The sequence below is a fragment of the Trichomycterus rosablanca genome, chromosome 26 (assembly GCF_030014385.1).
Source record: "Trichomycterus rosablanca isolate fTriRos1 chromosome 26, fTriRos1.hap1, whole genome shotgun sequence".
NCBI lineage: Eukaryota > Metazoa > Chordata > Actinopteri > Siluriformes > Trichomycteridae > Trichomycterus > Trichomycterus rosablanca.
In genome coordinates this window covers 16,760,157-16,786,751 of record NC_086013.1, presented here as the reverse complement: position 1 = coordinate 16,786,751, position 26,595 = coordinate 16,760,157, and the positions used below count along the sequence as shown (strand labels likewise).

The 26,595-nt window shown below is 39.1% G+C and overlaps 1 protein-coding gene across 1 annotated transcript; it reads left to right on the top strand.

Annotated features, from left to right (window-relative positions):
* Positions 1 to 285: 285 nt before the first annotated feature.
* On the top strand, positions 286 to 22,615 carry LOC134303742 (gamma-crystallin M2-like). Its single transcript, XM_062989215.1, has 5 exons — positions 286 to 380; positions 4,094 to 4,168; positions 21,444 to 21,459; positions 21,711 to 21,953; positions 22,319 to 22,615. Exons 1-5 carry the CDS (start codon positions 286 to 288, stop codon positions 22,613 to 22,615), a joined length of 726 nt encoding a protein of 241 aa, XP_062845285.1.
* The last annotated feature ends 3,980 nt before the right edge of the window (positions 22,616 to 26,595 follow it).

Below are 26,595 nucleotides of genomic sequence, written 5' to 3'. Positions count from 1 at the left end.
TAATTCCGGTCCTCTTTTATTCCAGCTCGGCTCTCGTACCGAGGATGAAGCGCCTTCATAAATAAACCCGGAAAAAATCCATAATTACTGCCGCACATGAAAAAAAACGCGGATCACGCAGCCCCACGCGCATTGTTTCCCCTCGCCGTCTCTGGATGGATGCTATTATGACTTACGCGAACGCCGGCAAGGTCTTCGCTAGTGAAAAGAGACGTTAATTAGTGCCGATGTACCACTTTTATCAGCCGGCTTTAATTACATTTTTAATGATATGGCGTAGGCGCCATGCTAGCGAGCTGTTGTTACATCAAAACGTCGGCGTGCGGAGACGGAACCTCCTCGCGCATCAGGGAGCGACGCGTGCCGAGGATTAGAGGACGGTAGCGCTAAAGTTTAAGTGTTTTGCTCCCCCTCTGAACCTCTGAAACTCCTCTTTTAGCTAACGTGAACGTAATCAGAAACAGTGATTGGAAAATGATGGATGATTCATTATAGATGCTCCCACTAGGGGGCGCAACAGTGAGTCTTTTATCTGCATATTTGATTTGGTGCAGTATTCACACCCTTCATGATGCTCTCCTCCTATATCCAGGCTTGGGACCAGCACTAAGAGTGCACTGATGTGTCCTCACAACAAATACCACCCGTGTGCCTTTTGTATTTTGTCCAGCCCAGGATTCGAACCCCTAGAACTCGGGGCTCTTATCATTATGCCACACCAGCTCCACAACAAAGATTGATAATTCAAATAAAGAATTATTATGCATTGCCCGTGTCCAAATCCCCAAATGTAGCCCCCATAAGACCATGGAGAGCCACAGACTGCTTCTTTTCACCTACCAGAGACGGAGTCACACAGAGAGCAGAAGATCGTACGGAGAGTCGTGCATTACATTCATGCAGAAACCTCGACTTGCCAGCAGAGGTTGTAATCTCAGCAGCAACGAGGGACCAAAGTCAAGCATTTTGTCTGTCAGGCAGAAGCCCTGTCTGTGTGGGCATAAGGTCCAGGGAAAGTATTTGGATGCCTGATCGTGAGCTTGTCGGACATCCCATTTAAAAAATGTATTTTTTCTGCAGTATTTAGACTGGTATTTAGACAGTATTTGGTCAGTTTTTGGATTCTGTTTTTTGGACTGGTATTTAGACAGTATTTGGTCAGTTTTTGGACTATGGTATTTAGACAGTATTTAGTTAGACAGTATTTGGTCAGTTTTTGGATTCTGTTTTTTGGACTGGTATTTAAACAGTATTTGGTCAGTTTTTGGACTATGGTATTTGGACAGTATTTAGACAGTATTTGGACTCTGGTATTGAGACAGTATTTAGACAGTATTTGGACTCTGTGGGGCTGAGGTCAGGGCTTACTTTGTCCATGTAGTGTTAAACATTATGACAAAAGTTTAGGGAAGGCCCTCTTCTGTTCCAGCCTGACCAAGTCACTGTGGTCCAACTCCAACAAACAGTTGGAAGATGAATTGGAATGCTGATTGAAGGACTTTGTGTTTCTGAGGGTGCAGATGCTAGTCTGCAGGTAGTTAGGAATTGTAGCGAAGGAATCGCAAATGACGACCGAAAATTACTGAACTAAAGACACAGAAAGTAAATTTTAAATAATTATACTGTACTAAACACTGTAGGTCTTTATTAAACTTAACCTCATCAGGAAATCAAGACCAGAAAACACCAGGACCTCATCAAAGCTTCACAGATCCGGGTTCCAGGGGGACGTGGCGTTTGCTTTTCTTTTCTCTCGCAGGTCTTTGTGCTTCCCTCTGAAATAACTGCTTTTCTTCTCAGAGACTCGGAGGCTGCTGGTGATACAGTACTTTATTTCCAGAGCCTGGCAACAGCCACGTAGCATCCCTGAAGGCTGTTGCTAAGGGACGACTACTTTCAAGGTCTTTGTGAGGAGGAGACATGAGGATCTGCGGCTTCTGTTATGTACTGAGAGCACCGGGCTTCATTCTACTCCAAATACCGGAGTTCAAACACCACAGTACAAACACCAGAGTCCAAACACTGGAGTCCAAATACTTACCAAACACCACAGTACAAATACCAGTGTCCAGATACTGTCTAAATATTACTGACCAAACACCACAGTACAAATACCAGTGTCCAGAGACTGTCTAAATATTGTCCAAGTACAAGAGTCCAACTACCACAGTCCAGATACTGTCTAAACACCAGAATCCAAACACCAGAGTACAAATACTGTCCACATAACCAGAACAAACACCAGAATAAAAAACAAATACTCCAAATACCAGAGTTAAAATATACTGTCCAAATACTCTCCAAACGCCAGAGTCAAAATAACAGAGTCAAAATAAGAGTCAAAATACAGTCTAAATACTGCAGAAAAATACTGATTCATCTCTGTACTGAACTCGGTATCTCGTACTCTGTACACGGTACTCTCCACTCTTTACTCTGGACTCTCTGTGCTCTGGACTCCCTGTACTCTCTGTGCTCGGGACTCTCTGTGCTCGGGACTCTCTGTGCTCGGGCTCTGGACTCTCTGTGCTCTGGACTCTCTGTAGTTTGGACTCTGTACACTGTACTCTTCACTCTTTACTCTGGACTCTCTGTGCTCTGGACTCTCTGTGCTCTGGACTCCCTGTACTCTCTGTGCTCGGGACTCTCTGTGCTCTGGACTCTCTGTGCTCTGGACTCTCTGTGCTCTGGACTCTCTGTAGTTTGGACTCTGTACACTGTACTCTTCACTCTTTACTCTGGACTTTCTGTGCTTTGGACTCTCTGTGCTCTGGACTCCCTGTACTCTCTGTACTTTCTGTACTCTGGACTCTATGTAGATTGGACTCTGTACACTGTACTCTCTACTCTTTACTCTGGACTCTCTGTGCTTTGGACTTCCTGTACTCTTTACTCTGGACTGTGTTCTCTGGACTCTCTGCGTCTCCTCACCGATGGCCGTCGTCCTCCAGCAGTGGATCTGATAACAGGAGGGCAAAGACGATCCCCATCAGCTCCTCAGTCTGATAATGAATAACTCCACCACTGACTGATTGATGAAGGAGATAACCGCTCTGACCGCAGCGTTACAACAGCTTTATTTTGTGGTGATTACAAACCTCCGCTTCCATTTTTATATAAATAAACATTTAAAAACCTGTGAGAGTACAGAAAGTTCCTTGTACATGGATTAGCCTGCTTGTTTCTTTTAACATTAACACCCGTGTTCACTTTTAAATCTGTGAATATTTTTTAGCACTTGCACGTTTTTAAGAGAAAAATCACACTTTATAAAGAAACATCGAGCGGAAAAACGAGCTGATTGTCTAAGCCGGTGTGAAAATTTCATTCAGATTCCCAGCAGAATAAATAACAACAGATTAACTTCTACATCCGTGAGTTCCTTCCTAACGGCTCCTGATGTTCTCTGAGATTTCGACCCATGTGGAACAAGCCCCGTTCTGGTTCGAGTTTCCAAAAAACCCTGAATGTAAAGGACAGAGAAAGCAACAATCTAAAATATATAAATAAAGCTTACAAACATAAATGTCCATTACTGTGTGCAAACTCAACACTGACTGTACAGCTGCTGGTTTTCTTTTCACTCGTCTGAATAAACATCTGGAAATACCGTTCATCCTGCACGTAGGCACGTAGTAGTAGTTATTATGAGACTGTAAGGGAAGAGACTCTGGGAACTCTGGTAACGTTGGGCTGGAGTTTAAGGTGGCGCCATCTTGTGGTGGGGAACTGCACGCCACTAATTTATATTTATTATTTTTGTATTTATTTATAAATATAGAAAGGTGAAGAGCTGTGGAGGAAGTGTGGATGTAGGGAATGATGGGTATTACATATACACAGGTAGACAACTAGTGGTTGGGCAGAGTTTCAGCCATGTCCTCTTTCCCAAATGTAAGTAATGCCTAGTTCACGCTACACAATTATTTCCCTGATTCGCCGCTAGATGTGGCAGCTCGGAAGCGATCAAAACTCGGTTCTCGAACCCTACGTGTGAACTGCGAGCACAGACTCAAGAAAAATATCTAGCATGTTAAATATCTGGACCTGTTGCCGACTCAAAATCGTGTCGCGTGAAAGGTGTTGCGAGCAGGTTGGGAGTGGTAGCCAATGAGAACGCAGAATACGGGATGAGGGGAAACCCGGGGGAGGAGCTGTACAAACTTGGGTCAGGGGTGTTATACAACCCCTGGCAAAAATTATGGAATCACCACTCTTGGAAGATGTTCTTTCAATTGTTTAATTTTGTAGAAAAAAAAGAAATCACAGACATGCCACAAAACTATCATTTCTCAAACTGCCAACCCTCTGGCATTAAGAAACAATAAAAAAAGAAACAAATATAATAGTTGTGGTCAGTCACAATTGCTTTTTTTTAGATCAAGTAGAGGAAAAAAATATGGAATCACTCAAATCTGAGGAAAAAATTATGGAATCATTAGAAAACACTGCACCATTATTACTTTGTTGCACCACCTCTGGCTTTTATAATGGTTTAAACTCTATGAGGCATGGAGTTAACTAATGACAAACAGTATTCATCAATCTGCCTTCAACTGTCTCTTGCTGTTGCCAGATCAGCTTTGCAGGTTGGAACCTTGTCATTGACCATTTTCTTCAATTTCCACCAGAGATTTTCAAATGGATTGAGATCCGGACTATTTGCAGGCCATGCCATTGACATTATATGTTTTCTTGAAGGAAAGTTTTCACGTCCTTTGCCCTATGGCAAGATGCATTATCATCTTGAAAAATGAAGTCATCATCACCAAACATCCTTTCAACTGATGGAATAAGAAAAGCGTCCAAAATTTCAATGTGGACTTTGGCATTTATTGAAGACCATCTCCCCTGTGCCTTTACCCGACATGCAGCCCCATATCATCAACAACTGTGGAAATTAACATGTTTTCTTTAGGCAGTTATCTTCATAAATTTCATTGGACAGACACCAAACAAAAGTTCCAGCATCATCACCTTGCCCAATGCAGATTCGCGATTCATCACTGAAGATCACTTATATCCAGTCACCCACAGTCCACGATTGCTTTTCTTTAGACTACTTTAACCTTGTTCTTTTCTTTTTAGGTGTTAATGGTGGCTTTTGTTTGGCTTTTCTGTATGTAAATCCCATTTATTTTAGGTGATTTCTTACAGTTCAGCCACAGACATTGACTCCACTTTCCGGCCACTTGTTTCTCATTTGTTTTGTTGTGCATTTTCTGTTTTCAAGACATATTGCTTTAAGTTTTCTATCTTGATGCTTTGATGTCTTACTTGGTCTACCAGTATGCTTCCCTTTTACAACCTTCCCATTTTGTTTGTACTTGGTCCAGATTTTAAACACAGCTTACTGGGAACAACCAACATCTTTTGCGACATTCCACAATGTTTTATCTCCTTGAAGGAGTTTTATAATCCTCTCATTTGTTTCAACTGACATATCTTGTGTTGGAACCATGATTCATGACAATCTGCTTTGTGCAACAGCTCTCCGAGGTGTAAGCACTCTTTTTAAACTGAAGAATAATTAGCAAATCTAATCTGCTGCAGATGTTTTGTTTTTAAACTGCAAATTACAGAGTGATTCCATAATTTTTTCCTCAGATTTGAGTGATTCCATATTTTTTTCCTCTACTTGATCTAAAAAAAGCAATTGTGACTGACCACAACTATTATATTTGTTTCTTTTTTTTATTGTTTCTTAATGCCAGAAGGTTGACATTTTGAAAAATGATAGTTTTGTGGCATGTCTGTGATTTTTTTTTTTTTCTACAAAATTAAACAATTGACAGAACATCTTCCAAGAGTGGTGATTCCATAATTTTTGCCAGGGGTTGTATAGTTTCTATCAGAATACATCAGCACACACACAAGCTTTACAGTATTTGTGACTTATCGTCCACACCAAACCATAATATAATACCCACTCACTACAGAACAGAACAGAACAGACGCCCCCTGCTGGTCACACAGCCCAACCCACTTGGATTCATTTATTTTCCTCTTTGATTTTACGCTGCACATCAGCGCACAAACAGTTTTGATCGCTCACTTATTGCTGACCTGCATTTTTGGACGTGGTGTCATTAAACCTCTTATCACTTCACGTGTGTGTTTTCATGACTGAACGTAGTTTGGGAGACCATACCTGCGATTCCTCCTGGTGATAGATGGTGTAGTGTGTGACCCCCTATAACCGATCAGTCGTGTAGTGTGAAAACCACAACGACTTAAAAGACTCCCGATTACAAGAGATCCAGTCGTTTAGGGTGAACTGTAGTGACCTGACGACTTGGCATAATGCAATAACTCAATTTAAATAGAAATGAGGGAACGTAGGGGGTGCCGACCTGCACATCTAACTTGAATTTCACAAACCATGTATTAAAATATGATCTTAATACTGTAAATATATATATTTCCTAGAATTAATTTTCTATTTAAAGGCATATTTGTTTAATCTTTACATGTATGAGGACAGAAATCAGAAAATAAAGTGCATTTTTGCACAGCAGTCATATTAAAATGGTTTAAATGCTTGGTGCGTTGGTCACGTCTCCTATTTAAATTTTTTTTTTTTTTTTAAATAATACATCTGGATCGAAGAGCTTTTACAGCATAGAAGAAGAAAATGAACCAAGATCCTGATCAGCGTTCACAGCTTTTCTTCATTACGTTTCTATTTCAGTGTTCAATCACTGACTGATGGGCTTTTTCTCTTTATAGCAACACAACAGGTAATTACTGAAACGTTTCCCTTTAGCTTTAATAAATACTAATTAACCTGATTGTGCTAATTAAGAACTATACTGCCCACAGTTCACTGCTTACATAATCATTAAACAGATCTATAACTGTAAGACTATTTACTTCTCTCATTATAGAACTCAGAATATAAATAAATAAATAAATATATAATAGTAAACATGTCCATGTGCTTCACACACGTCATTCTAGTCACCGTGTGGGTTAGTAAAGCTCATACTGGTTTATTTAAAACCTCTGGTTGGAGACGCTTCAGCACTCAGGTAACGAGCATCAGGTGAGACTAATTCATTACAGACTAACAAGAACAGGAAACACTGACCATATAAGGAAAGTGTACAACAATTACCTCACGCTGGGCCACGCCCTCTCTTCAGTGCTGTATGCTATGCTTTTTCTTTTCCTGATTTCCTGATTGGTTTTATGGAGAATGAGGAATGGCATTATGTTAATAGTTTATTTGTTTAAATAAATAAATGAATAAATGTATTTGTCATGATAAAGGGCTTATTAAAAGAAATCGCTTAAATTTATGTCTACATTTCCATACATCAGAGTCTATTTGGTCTATTTCTCTATTTTTACATTTATTCATTTCTGTTTTTTCTACATTTATTTATTTTTGTTTTTCTACAGTTATTTATTAATTATTATTATCTATCTATTTATTTCATTATTTCTGTATTTCTACTATTATTTAATTCTGTATTTCTACAGTATTTATTTATTATTTTTTATCTATATATTTATTTATTTAAAGTTGTATTTCTACAGTTGTTTATTTATTATTTTTTATCTATATATTTATTTCTGTTATTTCTGTTTTTTCTACATTTATTAATTTTTTTATTTCTACAGTACTTTCATTATTTCTGTATTTCTAGTTATTATTAATTATGTTTTATCTATATATTTATTAATTTATTTCTGTATTTCTACAGTATTTATTTATTATTTTTTATTTATATATATATTTATTTATTTCTGTATTTCTATAGTATTTTTTTATCTATATATTTATTTATTTATTTTTGTAGTTCTATATTTATTTATTTATTTATTTATTTATTTATTTATTTATTTATTTATTTATTTATTTATTTACTTATTTATTTATTTATTTATTGCCATGTTCATTTTTCTCAGTATTTCTACAGTTATTTTTTTTAATTTCTTTACTTATTATTTCTTAATTTTCACATGTATTTATTTCTTTATTTATTTCTGCTCCTCTATGCTAACTGTGTGCGCGGTCTTAACCTCACATTTGATGGGATTTTGGCTCTGCCTACTACTGATGACACAATAAAACATTAAGTAACAAATTAATGTTAAATAAAGAGCATTTATGGCCCTGTGGTCCTCAGTGGTGATGGAGATGTCAGGAGAAAATGTGCTTTTGGGGTCACATTAAGATTTTTAGACTATGCTGGGCATCCTGACCCTTTGCTTTAGTGAGTATGTAAGGATGGCAGGGTTGGCAGGAAGCCTGCTGGCCGGGTGCCAATTAAAAACTCACATGCTCGACTTTGTTTACCCCCCGTGTGCTGAAGCGGTGAAGGTTTCCTCACTCTCTCATATCCATGGGCAGTTCAGAGCAGCCAATCCACCTTCCTGATTTTTTGGGAGGTATGAGAATCTCTATGTTCAAATAAGTGCCCGGAGAGGATGCCAAATCTCCTACAGACACTAAATTGAAGACCAGGATCGAACCCATGTGCCTAGGAGGGTCTGGGTACACCAGGGAACACTGGGGATGAGGTAGGAGTACCCTAGACTATGCCAATCCATCACAGGGCTTTGACTGTACCCAACCACTCTACCCCCTTAGAAATTCATCACATGCCCCATTTTGCAACCGCTTCTTATCACCTGCCAGTGTTAAGCTCCCTGTAACCCGTGTTAGGCCGCTGCGCCCCACTGGTGCCCGTCCTGCACCCAGTTAGGAAATGTGGACGACAAATAAATACAGATAAACTTTTATAATCCATGTCAGACGAGTTTAGAAGCTGTTAATATAAAGTGTGTGAAGTTGCTATTGTTGCTATTATTTATACACAATAAAACGTGTCTCATTAGCAGCCTGCTGTTAGCACATTAGCACGTTCTGCACCGTTAGATTATATTTAGATTTTAGAATAACAGGCTGGGAGGAGGATTCATCTCAAACCCCAAACATCAAGAGGTTCCACAAAAGCTCATCACTTCAGTCCACATCAGTATGATCACGTCAATCTAATGAGCTTCATCTGTAGGTTTACTAGGGCGGCATGGTGGTATCACAGAAAGAAGGTCCTGGGTTTGATTCCCATTTGGAGCAGTCCCAGTCATTTCTGTGTGGAGTTTGCATGTTCTCCCTGTGTCTGTGTGGGTTTCCTCCTACAGTCCAAAGACATGCAGTCAGGATAATTGGAGATACTAGAGTACCCTTAGGAATGTGTGTGTGTGTGTGTGTGTGTACCCTCTGATGGCGACTGGCGGCCTGTCCGGGGTGTTTCCCAATTTTTACCCAGTAAATTGTACCCACCCGGCTTCTCACAAGACTTGTGCGAATGTAAGTCTGTGGGAATTTGTGCCCATTTGCTCAAAAGACCATTTCTACGACTGGGCTCTGATGTCGGTCGATGTTCTAGTTCCTCCCAGAGCTGTTCAGTGAAGCTTCGACTTTTCTTCATGTCTTTACACAGCAGGTCCTTCCCTAAACTGTTGCTGCAAAGTCAGAAGCATATGATTTCCGCTGTATGATTTATTACCCCCGGTGGGGATTGTTGTGGCTGAAACACACGTTCTCTGCTTTGTTTTTCGTCACATGAATAATGCATGTGCTTCTCTTTAGAAAGTCGTGTATTAGCTTGTCTGACGGTGTAGTTCTCCGGTGGAGGGGACGGGCGGGCATTTCTGAGTGGGCTCGCGAGCACAAAAAGTACCACGACTGAATAATAAAATATTTCTGAGGCTCGGTAGCGCACTGGTTTGGGGGAAACTTCCACCGCAGCTACTGTGGGATTTTTTAGCACCGCTCTATCCTGGTCAGGGTCGCTGTGCGCCTGCCCTGCCCAGAATCACATTGTGCAATGCAGTAACACATCTAAAAGACCTTCAATCCATCATGGACTTAAGAAGACTTAAATGCATTTTATATCAATGATTATTCCATTTGTTTTATTTGTTGGACCCCTAAGCAAGACCCTTGGGCTGGTTTAAGCCCCAGCATCACCAAGATAAGACTGTTGGACCCCTAAGCGAGGCCCTCGGACCCTTAAGCAAGGCCTAGTGATAAGTGTAAGTCGCTTTGAATAAAAGCATTTGCCAAATGCAGCATATTTGAATATATTGTTGTACTTTTAGCCATTTTATTTAATTTGGAACCCAGTGTGGGTTTTCTCTGGGCGCTCCGGTTTCCTCCCACTGAGTGTTTTTTTTTCCTCCCTCCTCTTAAAAACATACCAGTAGGTAAACTAGCCACCTACTTACCAATAGATGCAAGTATTTAAGTGAATAAATGTAGGGATTCTTCATAACTGCTGCAGTCACGACCTCTGCTGGCTGATCGATTGCGCTGCACAGGAGGTCGGTGTGCAACTCTCTATGCGCTATACGGATCACCATACTTACGTTTACAAAAAAGTGGCAACTTAGTGGTGGTGGGGCTTGAACCACTAAGCTACCACTACGACCTCTGCTGGCAGACCAATGGCACTGCACTGAGACGGGGGATAATGGGGATCAATGCGTGACTCTCCATGCATGATACGGATCTCCGTATGAACCCGTTTAGGGGAGTGGAGGTCTGCAATGGTAGAGATTGGGAGGAAAATGTGGGGAAATGCATTTAAAAGGATACAAAGGAAACAACAGACTCAGCACCGCCGCTCTGAACCAGAAGCTCTAACGGAATTAATTGACCCGGAGAAAATCCACTGACCCGAGCGATTCACCGAGCTCTGAAATAAAAATGCTTCGCTAGGTTTTAAATCGGCGAGTCGGTCCCGCTCCCCTCCGCAGGAACGCGAGACGCCGCCGCAGGAGTCGGAGGAGAGTAAACCCTCCACCGTGCGTCCTCCTTGAGACGGAATCTGAAGGGAACTTGATCTCGATCCAATTTTCGACTGGAATCAGAGAGAGGGGCGAAGAAGCAGAATAATTCGGGCTCAGCTCAGCTTACCGCGCCGTCACCGAGCCCTTCGCACATGATTGAATCTGAGCCGTAACTGACCTTTCGTATTCGCCATTTACTGTATATTTTCTCCAGGATTGGACCTTGGCGTTCTCCCACTCTGCTGACACAGACTCAATTGAGAAACATTGAGTCTGGAGTTTATAGCCGCGCCTCGTTCTGGGCTTCGGAAATGAAAACGCTGCTTTTTTTTTTCTTTAGTTTTTTAATTTGTGGACACTTTCGCTACGCCTCTGTTCTGTATGATGGCAGCCTGAAAGCAGGAGAAAAATTATTTAATGGAGGATTTGAGTGGGTAGTGTTGTCGCCTCTAACCAAGAAGGGCCTGGGTGCGATTCCCTGACTGGGAAGCCAGGGTTTGAATGCTCTGCCCGTGTCTGTGTGACTTCCAATTCTGACTGAAACCAGTTTGAGCAATTGAGGTTTAAGGGCCCTCCAACAGTGGCAACTAGGTGGTAATGAGGCTTAAACTAGCAACCTTCTGATTACTAGTCCAGTACCTTAACCGCTAGGCTACAACTGTCCACATGTTCTCCCCGTGTCTGTGTGGGTTTCCTCCGGGTGCTCCGGTTTCCTTTTACTTTTACATTCTGACTAAATACAATTTCAGCAATTGAGGGTTAAGGGCCTCGCTCAGGAGCCCAACAGTGGCAACTCGATGGTGGTGGGGCTTGAACCAGCAACCTTCTGATTACTAGTCCAGTACATTTACTTCAAGACTACAACTGTCCACATGTTCTCCCCGTGTCTGTGTGGGTTTCCTCCAGGTGCTCCTGTTTCAGACATTCTGTCTGAATACATTTCAGCAATTGAGGGTTAAGGGCCTCGCTCAGGGGCCCAACAGTGGCAGCCACGGCGGATCTGGTCCCCATAACAGACTTGCAATTCTTGTTTTTCTATCCGGGCTTGTGACCTGCACTGAGAGCGCACTGACAAGCGCTAGGCTGTTTCTCCTCAGACATAAGCCAGTCGCGTCCATGCAGACGTCCATGCAGACGCCCGACAGGCCGATAGCACCACTGAGATCGGTCTATGGTAGTTTACCTAGTTTACCTTATTAGTAAACTTGTACTTTCACTTGTGCTTAATTTCAGTAGCTGGCTGATTCGGGTCTCAGACGAGTTATCCACAGTGCCGTCGCATCTGCTTCGTGACTCTCGTCTCCTTGAAGGAAAACGATATTAATTACCAAGCCGAGCGATTTCTACGAAGAGACGATGAGTTACCGGCACGACACCGCCTCAGAGTTTAGCCTATAGAAAGTTCCTTTGTGTGGTCGGCCTTCGAGTGAGTCTGGAGAAAGTGTAGAGAATCTCATCAGAACAGAGAAGTTCATTTCACGTCCGAGCGTTCGCTCTCGAGCAGGTTTACAGTCCGTGAGGTTTTTCTAAAGGTCTGAATGAAATGAAATGTCATCGCGGGGTGGAAGCAGGGCGCCGAGCTTTCTCTAAAACAAACTGAGGTTGGGAGGGATTATCGGGTTCATGACCCAGGCATCAGCTCCCTCGTTATTCAGTCAGATCATCACTCAGAATTAAGGCGCCTCAGTAGGAGCATTTTAATGAATCTAAGAATTTAGACACGCCCTCTTCTTGGGAGTGTAGGACGAGCTAAAATGCGTCCGTGTACAAAGACAGACTCCAGGTTTAATCCCGGATTAAAAAACACTCTCCGACTAAAATCACGGCCGGTGAGACAAGTTCAGGGCCGCGAGGTGCCAGATCTATCGAACCTAATGGATGGAACGTGCTCGGGAGTCCATAAACAGTCCCGAATCGTGCAGCGAGGAGCTTTTTCTCACCTCGCTGTGAGATGGAGAGATAGAACCCGAAACCTGACCGCAATACCAACACGGAGGGACGAACGAGGAACGAAAGAGGAACGTGGAAAGAAAATAAGAGTCTCGATCAGGTGAAGGTCTGAAGGTCCGGCGGTACGACTCCAAATCGTTCTGACACACCGTGGGATAGAAGAAAGCAAATCATTTATCAGGAAGCTTCGTTCTCATGAAGCTCTCGGAGAATTCGATGCTACCTTTAAACGCTCTGCACTGGGTTGGATATATCGAATTCTCCTCCAGCCTGCATGACCCCATCGTAGGCTGAAGTAGTCCGCAGGATGGCATTTAGCGGATGCTTTTATCCAAAGCGGTTTACTCTTATGATCAAATACAATTTGAGCAGTTTGGGTCCTACAGTGGCAACTAGGCTATGGTGGGGAGCTTGAACCAGCAACCTTCTGGTTACTAGTCAATCAAATCAAATCAAATCAAATAACTTTATTGTCACGTCACATTAACACAGGTGTGAAAGGTGAGTGAAATGCTTAGGTGCTCAGTCCCTCACAGTTGCAATACACATTAACATAAAAACTAGCACCATTTGTTTTATTTATCATTTATTTATTTTTGATTTATTTATTTCTACTTTTATTTCTACATTTATTTATTTATTTCTACATTTATTTATTTATTTATTTATTATTGAATTATTTCTACATTTATTTATTTATTTCTACATTTTTTATTTCTATTTATTTATTTCTACATTTATTTCTACATTTATTTATTTATTTTTATTTATTTATTTCTACATTTATTTATTTGTAGTCATTTATGTCTACATTTATTTCTACATTTTTTATCTATTTATTATTTTTATTATTATAACTTCAAGACATAAACGATTAAAAGTGTGCCTACAACAAGCCAGAAAACTCTGATTTGCTGATTTTCCTTCACAAGAACTGCAAAATTGTATAAATATTTAACATGAACTCTGTTTCGTGTTTTGATTTTGGTTATTTGGTTGCAGGCGGCGGTGTGTCGTGCCCTGAACACACTTCAGTTCCAGCATTTCGTCCCTGTTGCCACCCGGACAGACTTTCAGTTTTCTCCAAGATGATTTGTGTAATATTAGTCACATTTTAATATTTATTATCATTTTTTAAGTTTATTTAAATGTCTGTTTACTGTACAACTATGTAACACTTAAAATAATGAAGACATTTTGGTATCTAAACATTTTCCCTTTTTGTAAATTTTGGAATCGAGGCGGGGAATCGATAAGCAGAATTGGAATCGGAATGGCAAAAAAAATACAATACAAACGATACCCAAACCTACTCATGCAGGCACCTTGACCAGACACTAGGGGTCACTATGTCGATTCTCCATTCAGCCTTTCCATCACAGACATGGTCAGTTTTGTCTGATTATGGTCAGTCTAAGCTGGCGGCACCGCTGAGATGCAAACGCAACACCTAACCCGTCCGACCTTAAATAAGAAAGCCTTGCTCACAATCGACGTTCCAATTCATCCCACTGGTGCTCATTGGGGTGGAGCTGCTCCACACCAGCACTCACCAACCCAGTCTGTATGGACCTCGCTTTGTGCACAGGCGGGCGGTCATTTCGGAACAGGAAAGTTCATTTCCCAAATTGCTGTCAGATTGTTGGAACTATGCTATATGGTCAAAAGCATTTGGACACCTGACTGTGAGCTTGTCGGACGTCCCATTCCAAAAACAAACCGTATTAAAATAGAGTGACCACTGTGTGATCTTTTCCAGCTAGAATGACAGTCACATAAGATTTTGGATGTCTGTATGTGTGTGGGAATTTGCGCCCATTCAATAGTACAAAAGCATTTGTGTGGCTGAGCACTGATGTTGGTTGATGTTCCAGTTTCCTGGTTTTTAAAGCAAGCTTTTCTTCATGCTGGAACAGAAAGGCCTTCCCTAAACTGCTGCTGCAAACGTATAAGCATATCATTTCCCTTATATCACTGATTTATTACACCTGTTAGCAGCTGCTATTGTGGAAACACAATGAATTCAATAATCAGACGGGGCGTCCCGATACTTTTGTCCCAAAACCCGAAGTCCTAATTCAGCTAAAATGTCTGCATTGTTTGGTGCAGCTTTGTGACTAAACGCTGACGCCATTAATTACCGCCGGGCGCGCTGAATGAACGAGGCTCGGCGTCGTTAATTGTCGCCATTTGCTTTCCAAGCAGCTCAGAACAATAGAAATAAAAATAAACTAAACTAAAGTAAACAAAATTAAACGTAACCCTGCTGCAACTTCTTTAATAATGCAGCAAAATCACAGCGGCGGTCGATTAAACGCCTCCCGGCTACGTTTACCATAAAAGGTCGACACGATTTCTCTTACGCGTATAAAAAATGAGTGTTAATCAGCGCTGAGTAATTGCAGCCGGTCTTTAATCCTGACCGACCCCCCGTCCTGCACGTTCCTCTTATTAAGTAAATGCTATCAACCCCAGCAGCTGGACCTTTTCTTTCTTTATTCATTTATTTATTATTTTATTTATTTATTTTGCAGACTCTTGCACTATACAGCCTCCCTGTATGGAAAGACAGCGGCTTCCTAAATTGCGCCTCAGTCCTTCAGACCGGCACCTTTTGTCAGGCTCAGATGTGCACTGGAGCTTGAAATGGACAGAAAATGCACAAAAACACACAGAGAGAAATAAATAAATAAATAATAAAGAGAGAGAGAGAAAACGCTCCGGGCCTGAAGCTATAAGTTATTTAAGTCAACTCAAATTGCAGGTTTGTGTAATACTTACCAGTTTACTACTAATAATGTGTGCCTCACCTTATTATGAATGAGTGTAGGTGTTTTGTTACTCCGCAGGTCTCCTCCCAAGTTCATTTATTTATTTATTTCAACATTTATTTATTTTTATTTATTTATTTCTACAATTATTTATTACTATATTTATTTCTACATTTATTTATTTATTTCTACATTTATTTATTTTTATTTAATTATTTCTACATTTATTTATATTTATTTAATTATTTCTACATTTATTTATTTTTGATTTACTTATTTCTACTTTTATTTCTACATTTATTTATTTATTTCTACATTTATTTATTTATTATTTAATTATTTCTACATTTATTTATTTTTTTCTACATTTATTTCTACATTTATTTATGTATTTTTATTTATTTATTTCTACATTTATTTATTTGTATTTATTTATGTCTACATTTATTTACTTTTTATTTATTTATTTCTAAAGTTATTTATTTCTACATTTATTTATTATTTATTTATTTTTTAAATGTATTTGTGCATTTACTTTTTTATTTATTTATTCATTATTTCTACAGTTATTTAAATTTTTTTTATTTATTTCTAAATTTTTTTTATTTCTACATTTATTTCTACATTTTTTATCTATTTATTATTTTTACATTTATTCCTACATTTATGTAATTATTTAATTATTTATTTATTTATCATGAGCAGTATTTATTGTTCCACCTAAAATGGTAGAAATGTTGTTTTTTTAAATTAATGAATGAATTAATAAATTTTTTCTTGGAGGAAACTTATTTTATTATCCAGCTTTTCTTTTACACTTCACGCTCCTCCGTTCCAGCATCACCAAGCAGATATTCAGTTAATCAGAAGAACAGATGAGAGACCATCGGGTTTTTACCATCATGAAAGTCAATACCCATCAGGGCTGAGCCTCAGCGAGTCGAACCCGGGCTTTGAACCTAACAGGCGGGGCCGTCGATACTTTTTAGGCAGCGCTTTTGTTGTTTCTCCAAGATTAAAATCTGAACTTGGGCGCTTCTGCTGCACGTCTGCTGCACGTCTGCTGCACCTACAGCGGTTTAATCATGGATTCTTTTATAGATTCTGTTTCTTCTTTGAAATAGAAAAAAATTTTTTTGCCTCAGTATCATAAATGAAGGTGAGAGAAGAAAAACTGAGTGGTTGGATCAGGTTTACAGGCGGAGTCTCTGCACCCAAGCCTAAGAGCACCATGAGCAATACCTAGTGTCAGGGTGGAATGACCGGGGTGGACAGGGGTTTACCGTCAGTCCTGGATGCTCTGTGACCCGCCGAGTTTCAAGCTCCTTTGTCCTGAACCAACCTGATTTGCTTTCAAGACTGGATGTGAGAAACACCGGTGTAAAGCACACCAGTATTGGATTCCGGAGCAATCCATCTGTAAGATTTGGTTGGATGTTGCATTTGTAGGATGTACAGTGTACATGGAAGTTGGAGTCACAGCACAAGATCAGCCAGTGTACAGCATCCTCAAGGGCCCAAAAGAGGCTGCATGGCAGAGCCAAGATTCAAACCCACAACATATCAAATAAAGAAAAATACCTTGTGAATAAAATGATTTACTTATTTATGCAGTTTTTGTTTTAACTTTTTATGGAACAATTCTTGCTTTCAAGAAGTTATTAACGATAAGTTTATTTATTTATTTATTTATTTGTTTGTTTATCTGTTTATACATGTATTTATTTCTACAGTTGTTTAAAATTTTTCTACATTTATCTATTTACTTATTCATTTATTATTTATTTCTATATTTATTTATTTAGTAATTAATTAATTAATTAATTATTTTACTCATTTATTTATATCTCTTTTTTTTCTACATTTATTTATTTATTTATTTCTAGTTATTTTGTACTTATGTATTTATTACTTAATTAATTTATTTATCTATTTATTTTATTATTATTTATTTCTACATTTTCTAAATTAATTAATTAATTTAATTTAGTTTCTACATTAATTTAATAGTTTCTACATTAATTAATGTAATTAATTTTTTTTATTAATGTATTTATTTATTTATTTACTTCTTTATTTATTTTTACAGTTGTTTCTACATTTATTTATTTATTGATGTATTTATTTATTTACTTACTTGTTTATTCATTTATTTATCTCTAAATAGTTTCTACATGCATTTATTTATATATTTATTTCATTTATTTTTTATTAATGTATTTATTTATGACAAGCAGAATGCAATGTTTCACCTAAAATGTTAGAATTTTATTTTATTTTATTTTTCTCAGCAGGAACTATTTTATTACCCAGCTTTTATTTAACTCTCCCCGTCTCTCCTTTCATGCTCAGGTCGTAAAATCTCGGGGCGAAAGCCGAAATATTTCCACGCATCAATTTTTGGTTGAGAAATGAGAGGCGAGAGGCAGGAACAGTCCTGCCCTGATGCAATGAATCATGAAACACGCTCGATACTCATGAAATTATGAACATGGCCACGAGGCGGAGGGGTACAAGCACGCTCACGTGGAACACAAGACGTCGAGAGTCTGTTTGTCTGTGGGAATTTGTGCCTATTTAATTAAAACAGTGTTTAAATGGCTGAGTGCTGATGTCGATGTTCCAGTTCATTCCAGATCTGTTCAGTGGGGCTGAGGTCAGTTCTTCTGACACTATTGCTGCAAAGATGTTCCAATTCATCCCAAAAATGCCCGGCAGCCAGCAGAAGTTTTGTAGCTTCAGTAAACGACCAAACAAAGCAAATTTTGGACACCAAAGACGTCTCGGCTCAGACCAAAGTCTGCTGTGTTTGGTCTTGTACTGAAGCTACAAGACCTCCTGCTGTACGAGGTGAATCTGGATTTTGGGAGTGTGTGCGTGTGTGTGTGTGTGTGTGTGTGTGTGTGTGTGTGTGTTTGTGTGTGTGTACGGAACATAAAACAGACGGTGAGATGGATAACGGACGGTGAGATGCTGACAGCCGTTCTGACCTGCAGCTCCCTAATTGTTGCAGCTTCACTGAATCAGCGCTTTAGTTCCTGAAGAACTTTAGATTTCTCTGACTGTAGATTAGTTTAGACTTTAGTAAATATAATCACGTATTCACTTTAGATTTATTTAGATATTTATAGATGTTTCAAAAGCATAAAATTAAATCTATCTTTACTATATTTAGCAGAACACAGTGGAAGTGTTTGTGATTTTATGGGCACCAGCAGATTCAATGTAATGCATAATTATCTATAGAGCATGGTCAATAATAATAATAATAATAATAATAATAATAATAATAATAATAATAATAATAATAATAATAATAATAATAATAATAATAATAATAATAATAATAATAATAATAATAATAATAATAATAATAATAATAATAATAATAATAATAATAATAATAATACCATTGTAAATAACAAAAAAAAATAACAAAAAAAAAATAATAATAATAATAATAATAATTATAATAATGATAATAATAATAATAATAATAATAAAAATATTTTAAATAATAATAATAATAATAATAATAACATTTTAAATAACAACAACAATAATAATAATAATAATAATAATAATGATAATAATAATAATAATAATAATAATAATAATAATAATAATAATAATAATAATTGTTCTAGTAATTATTAGTGTAAGAAACTATTATTATTATTATAATTTCTTACACGGTGGTGGTGCAGCAGTCTGGAAATTGTACCCTTTACCACGGGCACCTCCAGCTCTCAGAGGTTCTACCAGCCTCAGCGGGAGCTTAACAGACAAGACTGGCTGTGTCTGGAGGAGGGAAGGTGGAATCGGGTTTCTTATCATTGATCACCTCTGCTCCAACAGTGACTCCTGCTGTGTTTTTCAAGGCACCAGTACGAGTAATAAGTACAAGTGTAGCAGCCAGCGTAGAGAAGGACTTGTAATAGGGAACTGGAAATGACAAAATAGTACAAATATTAAAAATTGTATTAATACTGTATAATAATGTGAGGCTATTAAAAACTGCACAAGGATAAAATTGCTGATATTAAGTCTGAGCTTTATAATTTCACCCCCTAACCTCCGCCCCCCCCCCCCCCCCCCCACCAGTACCCAGACGTGGTTCCTATTCCTCCAAACTCTCTGTTTCAGATAAAATATTACTCATTATGTACATTCCGGCGCCTTTGTCATCTTAAGTGGTTGAAAAATTATGCAAAATAATAGCAGCACGTCAGGAGCGATCAGGACGACAGGCAATCACGAGGAACTATTTTTCGCTCTGCGTAGGAAACCTGCCGCTCGTGCGTATTATGATTTAGAGCACGCCGAGTCTCTTTGAGGAACTACAAAAGCTTTCACATCTACTACATCAATACTGATTGAAGCTCTGTATAAAATATTAACGGCGCTCCATGTCCGGGCTGCAGGAGATTCAGCCAAGTGCATTATTTAAATGGAGTCGTCCAGCTGGCCGCGACGTGACTGATGTGTCCGACAGACAGAAAATAGATCCGGACGTAACTTTGAAATATTTAAGCTCAATTATTCAGATTATCATCTCAAACTTTAATACTTTATTTCATCTATGGTGCCGCTGGCCTGTCCGGGTACTCCAGAGCGGTCGAGGATTCATCTCACAGCCATCGCAACGGTGACCCCTACTGTCTGATCGAGGTCTTGACATAAGCGGCGTTTGAATACTAAGATAGTAGCGTGGTTCGGTCCTCCGTACATGCTGAGGCTCTCCAATTACAGATTAAAGCTGGACATTGACACTGAAACATTGAAAGCAAATCTTCACGTCTGACATCAGGGAACAAATCTCCACAGACGCAATCCAAAATCTTGTGGACAGCCTTCCAAAATGAGTGGAGTTTTAGTGGCAAAAGAGGTGCATATTAAAGCATAGATTCCAACAAACCTGGTCACTCAGGGTTTACTATTGTTATTACTATTATATCAAAAATAAATTATTTAAATTGTAATAAAATAATAATAATAATAATAATAATAATAATAATAACAAAAATAAAAATAATAATAATAACAACAACAATAATAATAACAACAACAAAAACAACAACAATAATAATAATAACAAAACAAATAATAAAAATATTATTATTAATAATGATAATAATAATAATAATAGTAGATAATTAGTGGAAGTATTATTGGACGAGACTGCCAGACTCACAGTCAACATTCCAATGCATCTTAATGCTCTTAATGTTATTTAATGGGGTGGGACTAAGGACTGTACAGGCTGCCGGAGTTCTTCCGAATCAAAATCATCAAACCACGTATATATGGAGCTCACTGTGTGCCAGTCATGCTGGAACAGGATAGGTCCATCCCCAAAGTGTTGCCACAAAGCTGGAAGCATATTTCTATTTGAAATCATTGATTTTATACACAAAGACCGCGACTGAAACTTCTGTATCTCTAGGAAGGATTTTCACAAGACTTTCAAGTATGTCTGTGGGAATTTGTGCCCAGTCAGAAGTACGGATGTCTTTCAAGAAAGCCTCAGTCGATGTTCCAGTTCATTCCAAAGCTATTAGAAGTGTATTGTTTCCTTTATATGATTATTACACCTGTTAGTGGCGTCCCAATACTGTACACATATAATTCCAGTACTCTCCTCTCCGTAGTAATGCACACGTGTGATGTTCAGAAACGCCTGTATTGTGTTAATCACATGATCCATTCTACAGCCCCTATAGAACGTGGTGAATTTACAGAAAGCCCTTCAGCACGCGGGGCCCCGGGGCCATGTTGCTGGCTCAGGACTTTAAACAATAGGAGGTGCAGATCTTTTGGCACCGGTGGGGTATAAATGCGGGGGGTTTAGGCAGGCAGGGGGTGTTTTAGGCACCGAGTGGGTACGACTTCGACAAACGACAGATAAACAGCCAGAATGAGCACGGGCAGGGTAAGTGGTCTAAACAGGTTTATTGATCATTTATTTATTTATTTATTTATTAATACATTATTATATTAATTATTATTATATTATAATATTTTTAAATAAATATTAATAAAATAGTATTTTATTTTGATATTTTTTTCAAATTTATTTTAACTATTATTTTCTTTTTATTACTCCTAGTTTATTTTAGTATTATTATTATTGTTTTTATTATTATTATTATTATTATTATTATTTACATCTCTTTTGAACAGATCATCTTTTACGAGGACAGGAACTTTTCAGGACGTTCCTGGGAGTGCAGCGGCGACTGTCCCAACATGTCCTCCTACCTGAACCGCTGTTACTCCTGTAGGGTGGAGGGTGGCTGCTGGATGGTCTACGACCGTCCCAACTTCATGGGGAACCAGTACTTTCTCAGGAAGGGTGAATACAACGACTACATCAGCCAGTGGGGGATGAACGGCTGGATCCGCTCCTGTCGCATGATCCCCATGGTATGTTCATAGTTCATAAATGACCTTCATAGAGTCTTTAGCTGATCGAATGCCGAAAAGGTCAGGACTAGACATCTGTTATCTTGCCTTGTAGTAAAAGAGTGCAGGTGCTAGACCTGCCTGCCCACGGAACAGGACTGTTGGGTAGCGTCTAAAATGTTTTTACAATTATTGCTGTCCACAAGACATTATAAAAGTGCTAAACACAGCCCGTCCTAAATTTGTCTATGAAAGTAAATAAAATCAATTCAAAAACAATAAAGTTAAATAATTAGAGTATTTAATATACTGTCCCAATATTTTTGAAAGTGGTTTATCAGTTTTCCCCTTTATTAACCCTAACACGTGCTCCTGTGGTGAAACAGTACAGCGGACCATACCGGACGAGGATCTACGAGCGGGAGAACTTCATGGGTCAGATGATGGAGATGAGCGAAGACTGCGACTCCTTCACGGATCGTTACCGCTGGTCTCACGGCTGCATGTCGTGCCACGTGATGGACGGACACTGGCTCATGTACGAGTACCCGCATTACAAGGGCAGGATGTGGTACCTCAGCCCCGGACAGTACAGGAACTACAGGCACATGATGGGCATGAGCGGCATGAGCGGCATGAGGTTCATGAGCATGAGGCGCATCCAGGATTCCTGGTTCTACTAAATAACACGACGTGTTTAATAAAATTATTAACATAAAATAATTATAGTATCGTGTCTCATTATGATCAATACACATCAATACATTCATCCAGAAAATGAGCGCCAGTCCACTACAGGTCACTCATTCATCCACCCACTCATCCATCCATCCAACCGTCTGTCCATCCGTCCATCTTCAATCTATCCATCCATCCATTCATCTATCCATCATTTTTTTTTTTTCGGAAATGGAAAAGAATGGAACAAAATGTTAGTAAATAAGTACAAGTCAGCCTAAGTGTTTAGTAAAAAGGTGGGTTTTTAATCGTTTTTTAAAGACAGCAAGAGACTCAGATGTTCGGACAGACAGAGGAAGTTCATTCCACCACTTCGGCGCTAGAACAGAGAACAGCCTTGATGCTTGTCTTCCTCGAGTCCTGGGTGGAGGATCAAGTCGAGCGAGACTAGAGGCTCGGAGGTTGCGTGGTACAGAGCGGGGTTTGATTAGGCCACGAAGGTAGCTTGGGGCTGCTCCATTTTTGGCTTTGTAGGCGAGCGTCAGTGTTTTAAGCTACAGGAAGCCAGTGAAGAGAACGTAGCAGTGGGGTGATGTGGCAGTGTTTGGGTTGGTTAAAAACCAGATGTGCAGCTGCATTTTGAATGAGCTGTAAGGGTTTAATCGTGGACATGGGAGCTCCAGCCAGAAGGGAGTTGCAGTAGTCCAACCGTGAGATTACAAGTGATTGCACCAGAATCTGGGTAGCTTCCCTGGAGAGAAATGGACGAATCTTCCTGATGTTGTACAGGAGGAACCGACACGCTCTTGTCATGTTGGCTATATAAGGAGAGAATGTCAGCTGGTTATCAAGAACAACACCAAGACTTCTTATCAGATGGTCTGATCTGGGAGTCATCCAGAGAAATTTATTCATCCATCCATCCATCCACCCATTCATATGTTCGTTCATCCATCCATCTAATCACCCATCTAACTGTCCGTCTGTCCATCCATCCATCCATCCATCTATCCATTCATCCATCCATCCACTCATCCATCCATCCATCTATTCACTCATCTAACTGTCTGTCTGTCTATCCTTCCATCCATTCATCTATCCATCATTGATTCATTCATCCATCCATCCTTCCATCAGTCCAACCGTCCGACCATCCAGCCATCTATTTATATGTCCGTTCATCCATCCATACATCTAACCATCTGTCTTTCCATCCATCCATACATCCATCCATCCATCATTTATTCATCCATCCATCCGTCAGTCCATCCATCCACTCAACCATCCATCCATCCGTCCAGCGTCCATCCATCAGTCCAACTGTTTGACCATCCAACCATACATCTATTTATATGTCCGTTCATCCATCCATCCATCTAACCGTCCGTCTGTCCGTCCGTCCGTCCATCCATCCATCCATTTCAGGAAACATCGCTGAATGTGTTGCCAGTCCAATATTATATAGAACAGCTGGGATTGGAACCAGGGTCTCACTGGTGGTATGCTAACGTACTAGACTCCTGCACCACCCAAGTGCCCAACACAAACAAACCCGGTGACCTGGAGTCACTATACATCTATTTTATAGGACAAACTCATCCTGATAATCCAAACAGTCTGAAATAAAATAAAAGTAAAAGATTTGAGTCCTGGTTCAGCTCGGTGCTCTAACTAATCACGGAATAGAACTGCAGTAACTCTGACTAATGAGACTCGGCTCGGAAAAACTGCTCTTCAATTTCCTATAAAACACCCACAGACGTATCGATCAGCTCCGGGACGTGATCTATTCCATACCGAGAGAATTCAGTCCCTCGCAACTCCCCCAAAAACTCCTCCGGAAATTAGATTGAGATATTTGTTTCTCACAGCTGACACAGTGGGAACCGGTTATGTAAAATATTGCGTTGTTTAACCTGGGCAGAGTCGTTTTAATGGCTGTACGGGGGGGAACTGGAAAAGAGAAATGGATAAAATAAGACATAATAAGAGTTTATTATCAGTGTAGTTATACAAGCAAACTTTGTTTCTTAGCTCTCAGTGAGACCGGCAGCAATAATAATAAAAAAAAAAAAAATATGTATATACAGTAAATACTGTAGTTACAAAATAAAATAAAATAAAGAATATTTAAATGGCGATATATGTATAAATAAACAATGGGCCTGAATAGTGCAAAACAGAACAGAGTAAACCGGATTCACAGTGGAAAGAAAAAAGGACAGTTACTGCACAAAATGTGGTACTTCTATTTAATTTTACTTCTTTATTTATTTAAAAATAATAGAAACCACATGAAACTGGAGGTAAAATTATAATTATAAACAATTATAAACAGTAAAATAGTTCAAATAGTTTGTGACAACTAACAAAGTTCCCATAAGGGTAATGACTGAGTGTCTAAATTAGAAGTATAATAAAATAAATAAATAAACAATAATATAAATAATATAAATAAAATATTAATACAATATTAAAATATTATGATAATAAAAAATAAATAAAAATTATTTATTTGCTATTGTTTTGAAATCCACTTACCATATAGAAGCACTTTGTAGTTCTACAATTACTGACTGTAGTCCATCTGTTTCTCTGCATGCTTTGTTAGCCCCCTTTCATGCTGTTCTTCAATGGTCAGGACCCCCACAGGACCACCACAGAGCAGGTATTATTTTGGTGGTGTGTTAGTGTGTGTTGTGCTAGTATGAGTGGATCAGACACAGCAGCGCTGCTGGAGTTTTTGAAAACAGTGTCTACTCACTGTCCACTCTATTAGACACTCCTACCTAGTTGGTCCACCTTGTAGATGTAAAGTCAGAGAAGATCGCTCATCTATTGCTGCTGTTTGAGTCGGTCATCTTCTACATCTGCATCAGTGATCACAGGACGCTGCACACGGGGCGCTGTTGGCTGGATATTTTTGGTTGGTGGACTATTCTCAGTCCAGCAGTGACAGTGAGGTGTTTAAAAACTCCAGCAGCGCTGCTGTGTCTGATCCACTCATACCAGCACAACACACACTAACACACCACCACCATGTCAGTGTCACTGCAGTGCTTAGAATGATCCACCACCTAAATAATACCTGCTCTGTGGGGGTCCTGTGGGGGTCCTGACCATTGAAGAACAAGGTGAAAGGAGGTTAAAAATGCATGTAGAGAAACAGATGGACTACAGTCAGTAATTGTAGAACTACAAAGTGCTTCTATATGGTAAGTGGAGCTGATACAATGGACAGTGAGTGTAGAAACAAGGAGGTGGTTTTAATGTTATGGCTGACCGGTGTATATAGTATCCAACAGTGTTTCCACTAGCTCTTCTACGTCTGTAGAAATTCAGCCCATTCAGACCATAAAGAATATGTGTGAGGTCAGATGCTGACCAGTTTATTCCTGGCGACACCAAACCTACTGCAAGCCTGATAGTGTTGAAGTAGTTATTCAAATAATAATAATAATAATAATAATAATAATAATAATAATAATAATAAAACGAGTGAATTAATACACACGAGGTGTTTGAAAAGGAAAATAAATTCATGAATTGTGTATTTGTGTCTGAAATTGCTTTGGCTCATCAGCATGTCCGAGACTGACGGGTGAGACTGACTTCAGCTTCCAAAATAAATAAATAAATAAGTGAATAAATTCGTCAAAGGAAACAAATTCTCATTTCTGCGGGTCATAAATACAGACTGAGATGACTCTGAGATCGCTCGGATGGGACGGAGGAGAGAAAATGAAATTCTATCGGCGTTCAGGTCTGTGAGGAAGCTTCTCATCGAGTGTTCGGATGTGATGTGTCAGCAGGAAACGGTCAGCGTGAGGAGAGCAGAATAAATAAAAATTAGATATAAATAAAAGAATCGAGCTGAAAAAGCACAACTGATCCAAACACAGACGAGAGAAACACGCTGATTAAAACACGTGAAGAATTTTTATCAGGGATCCTTTCAATCTGGAAGACCGACTCTGTATGAGCA

Bases quoted from the DNA above. Each gene is read 5' to 3' on its own strand.
- LOC134303742 (XM_062989215.1), top strand. From the start codon at position 286: ATGCTAGCGAGCTGTTGTTACATCAAAACGTCGGCGTGCGGAGACGGA. The intron at 381-4,093 runs GTAGCGCTAAAG...TGTTGCGAGCAG, and splicing joins GTGCCGAGGATTAGAGGACG to GTTGGGAGTGGTAGCCAATG. The intron at 21,954-22,318 runs GTATGTTCATAG...GTGGTGAAACAG, and splicing joins CCTGTCGCATGATCCCCATG to TACAGCGGACCATACCGGAC.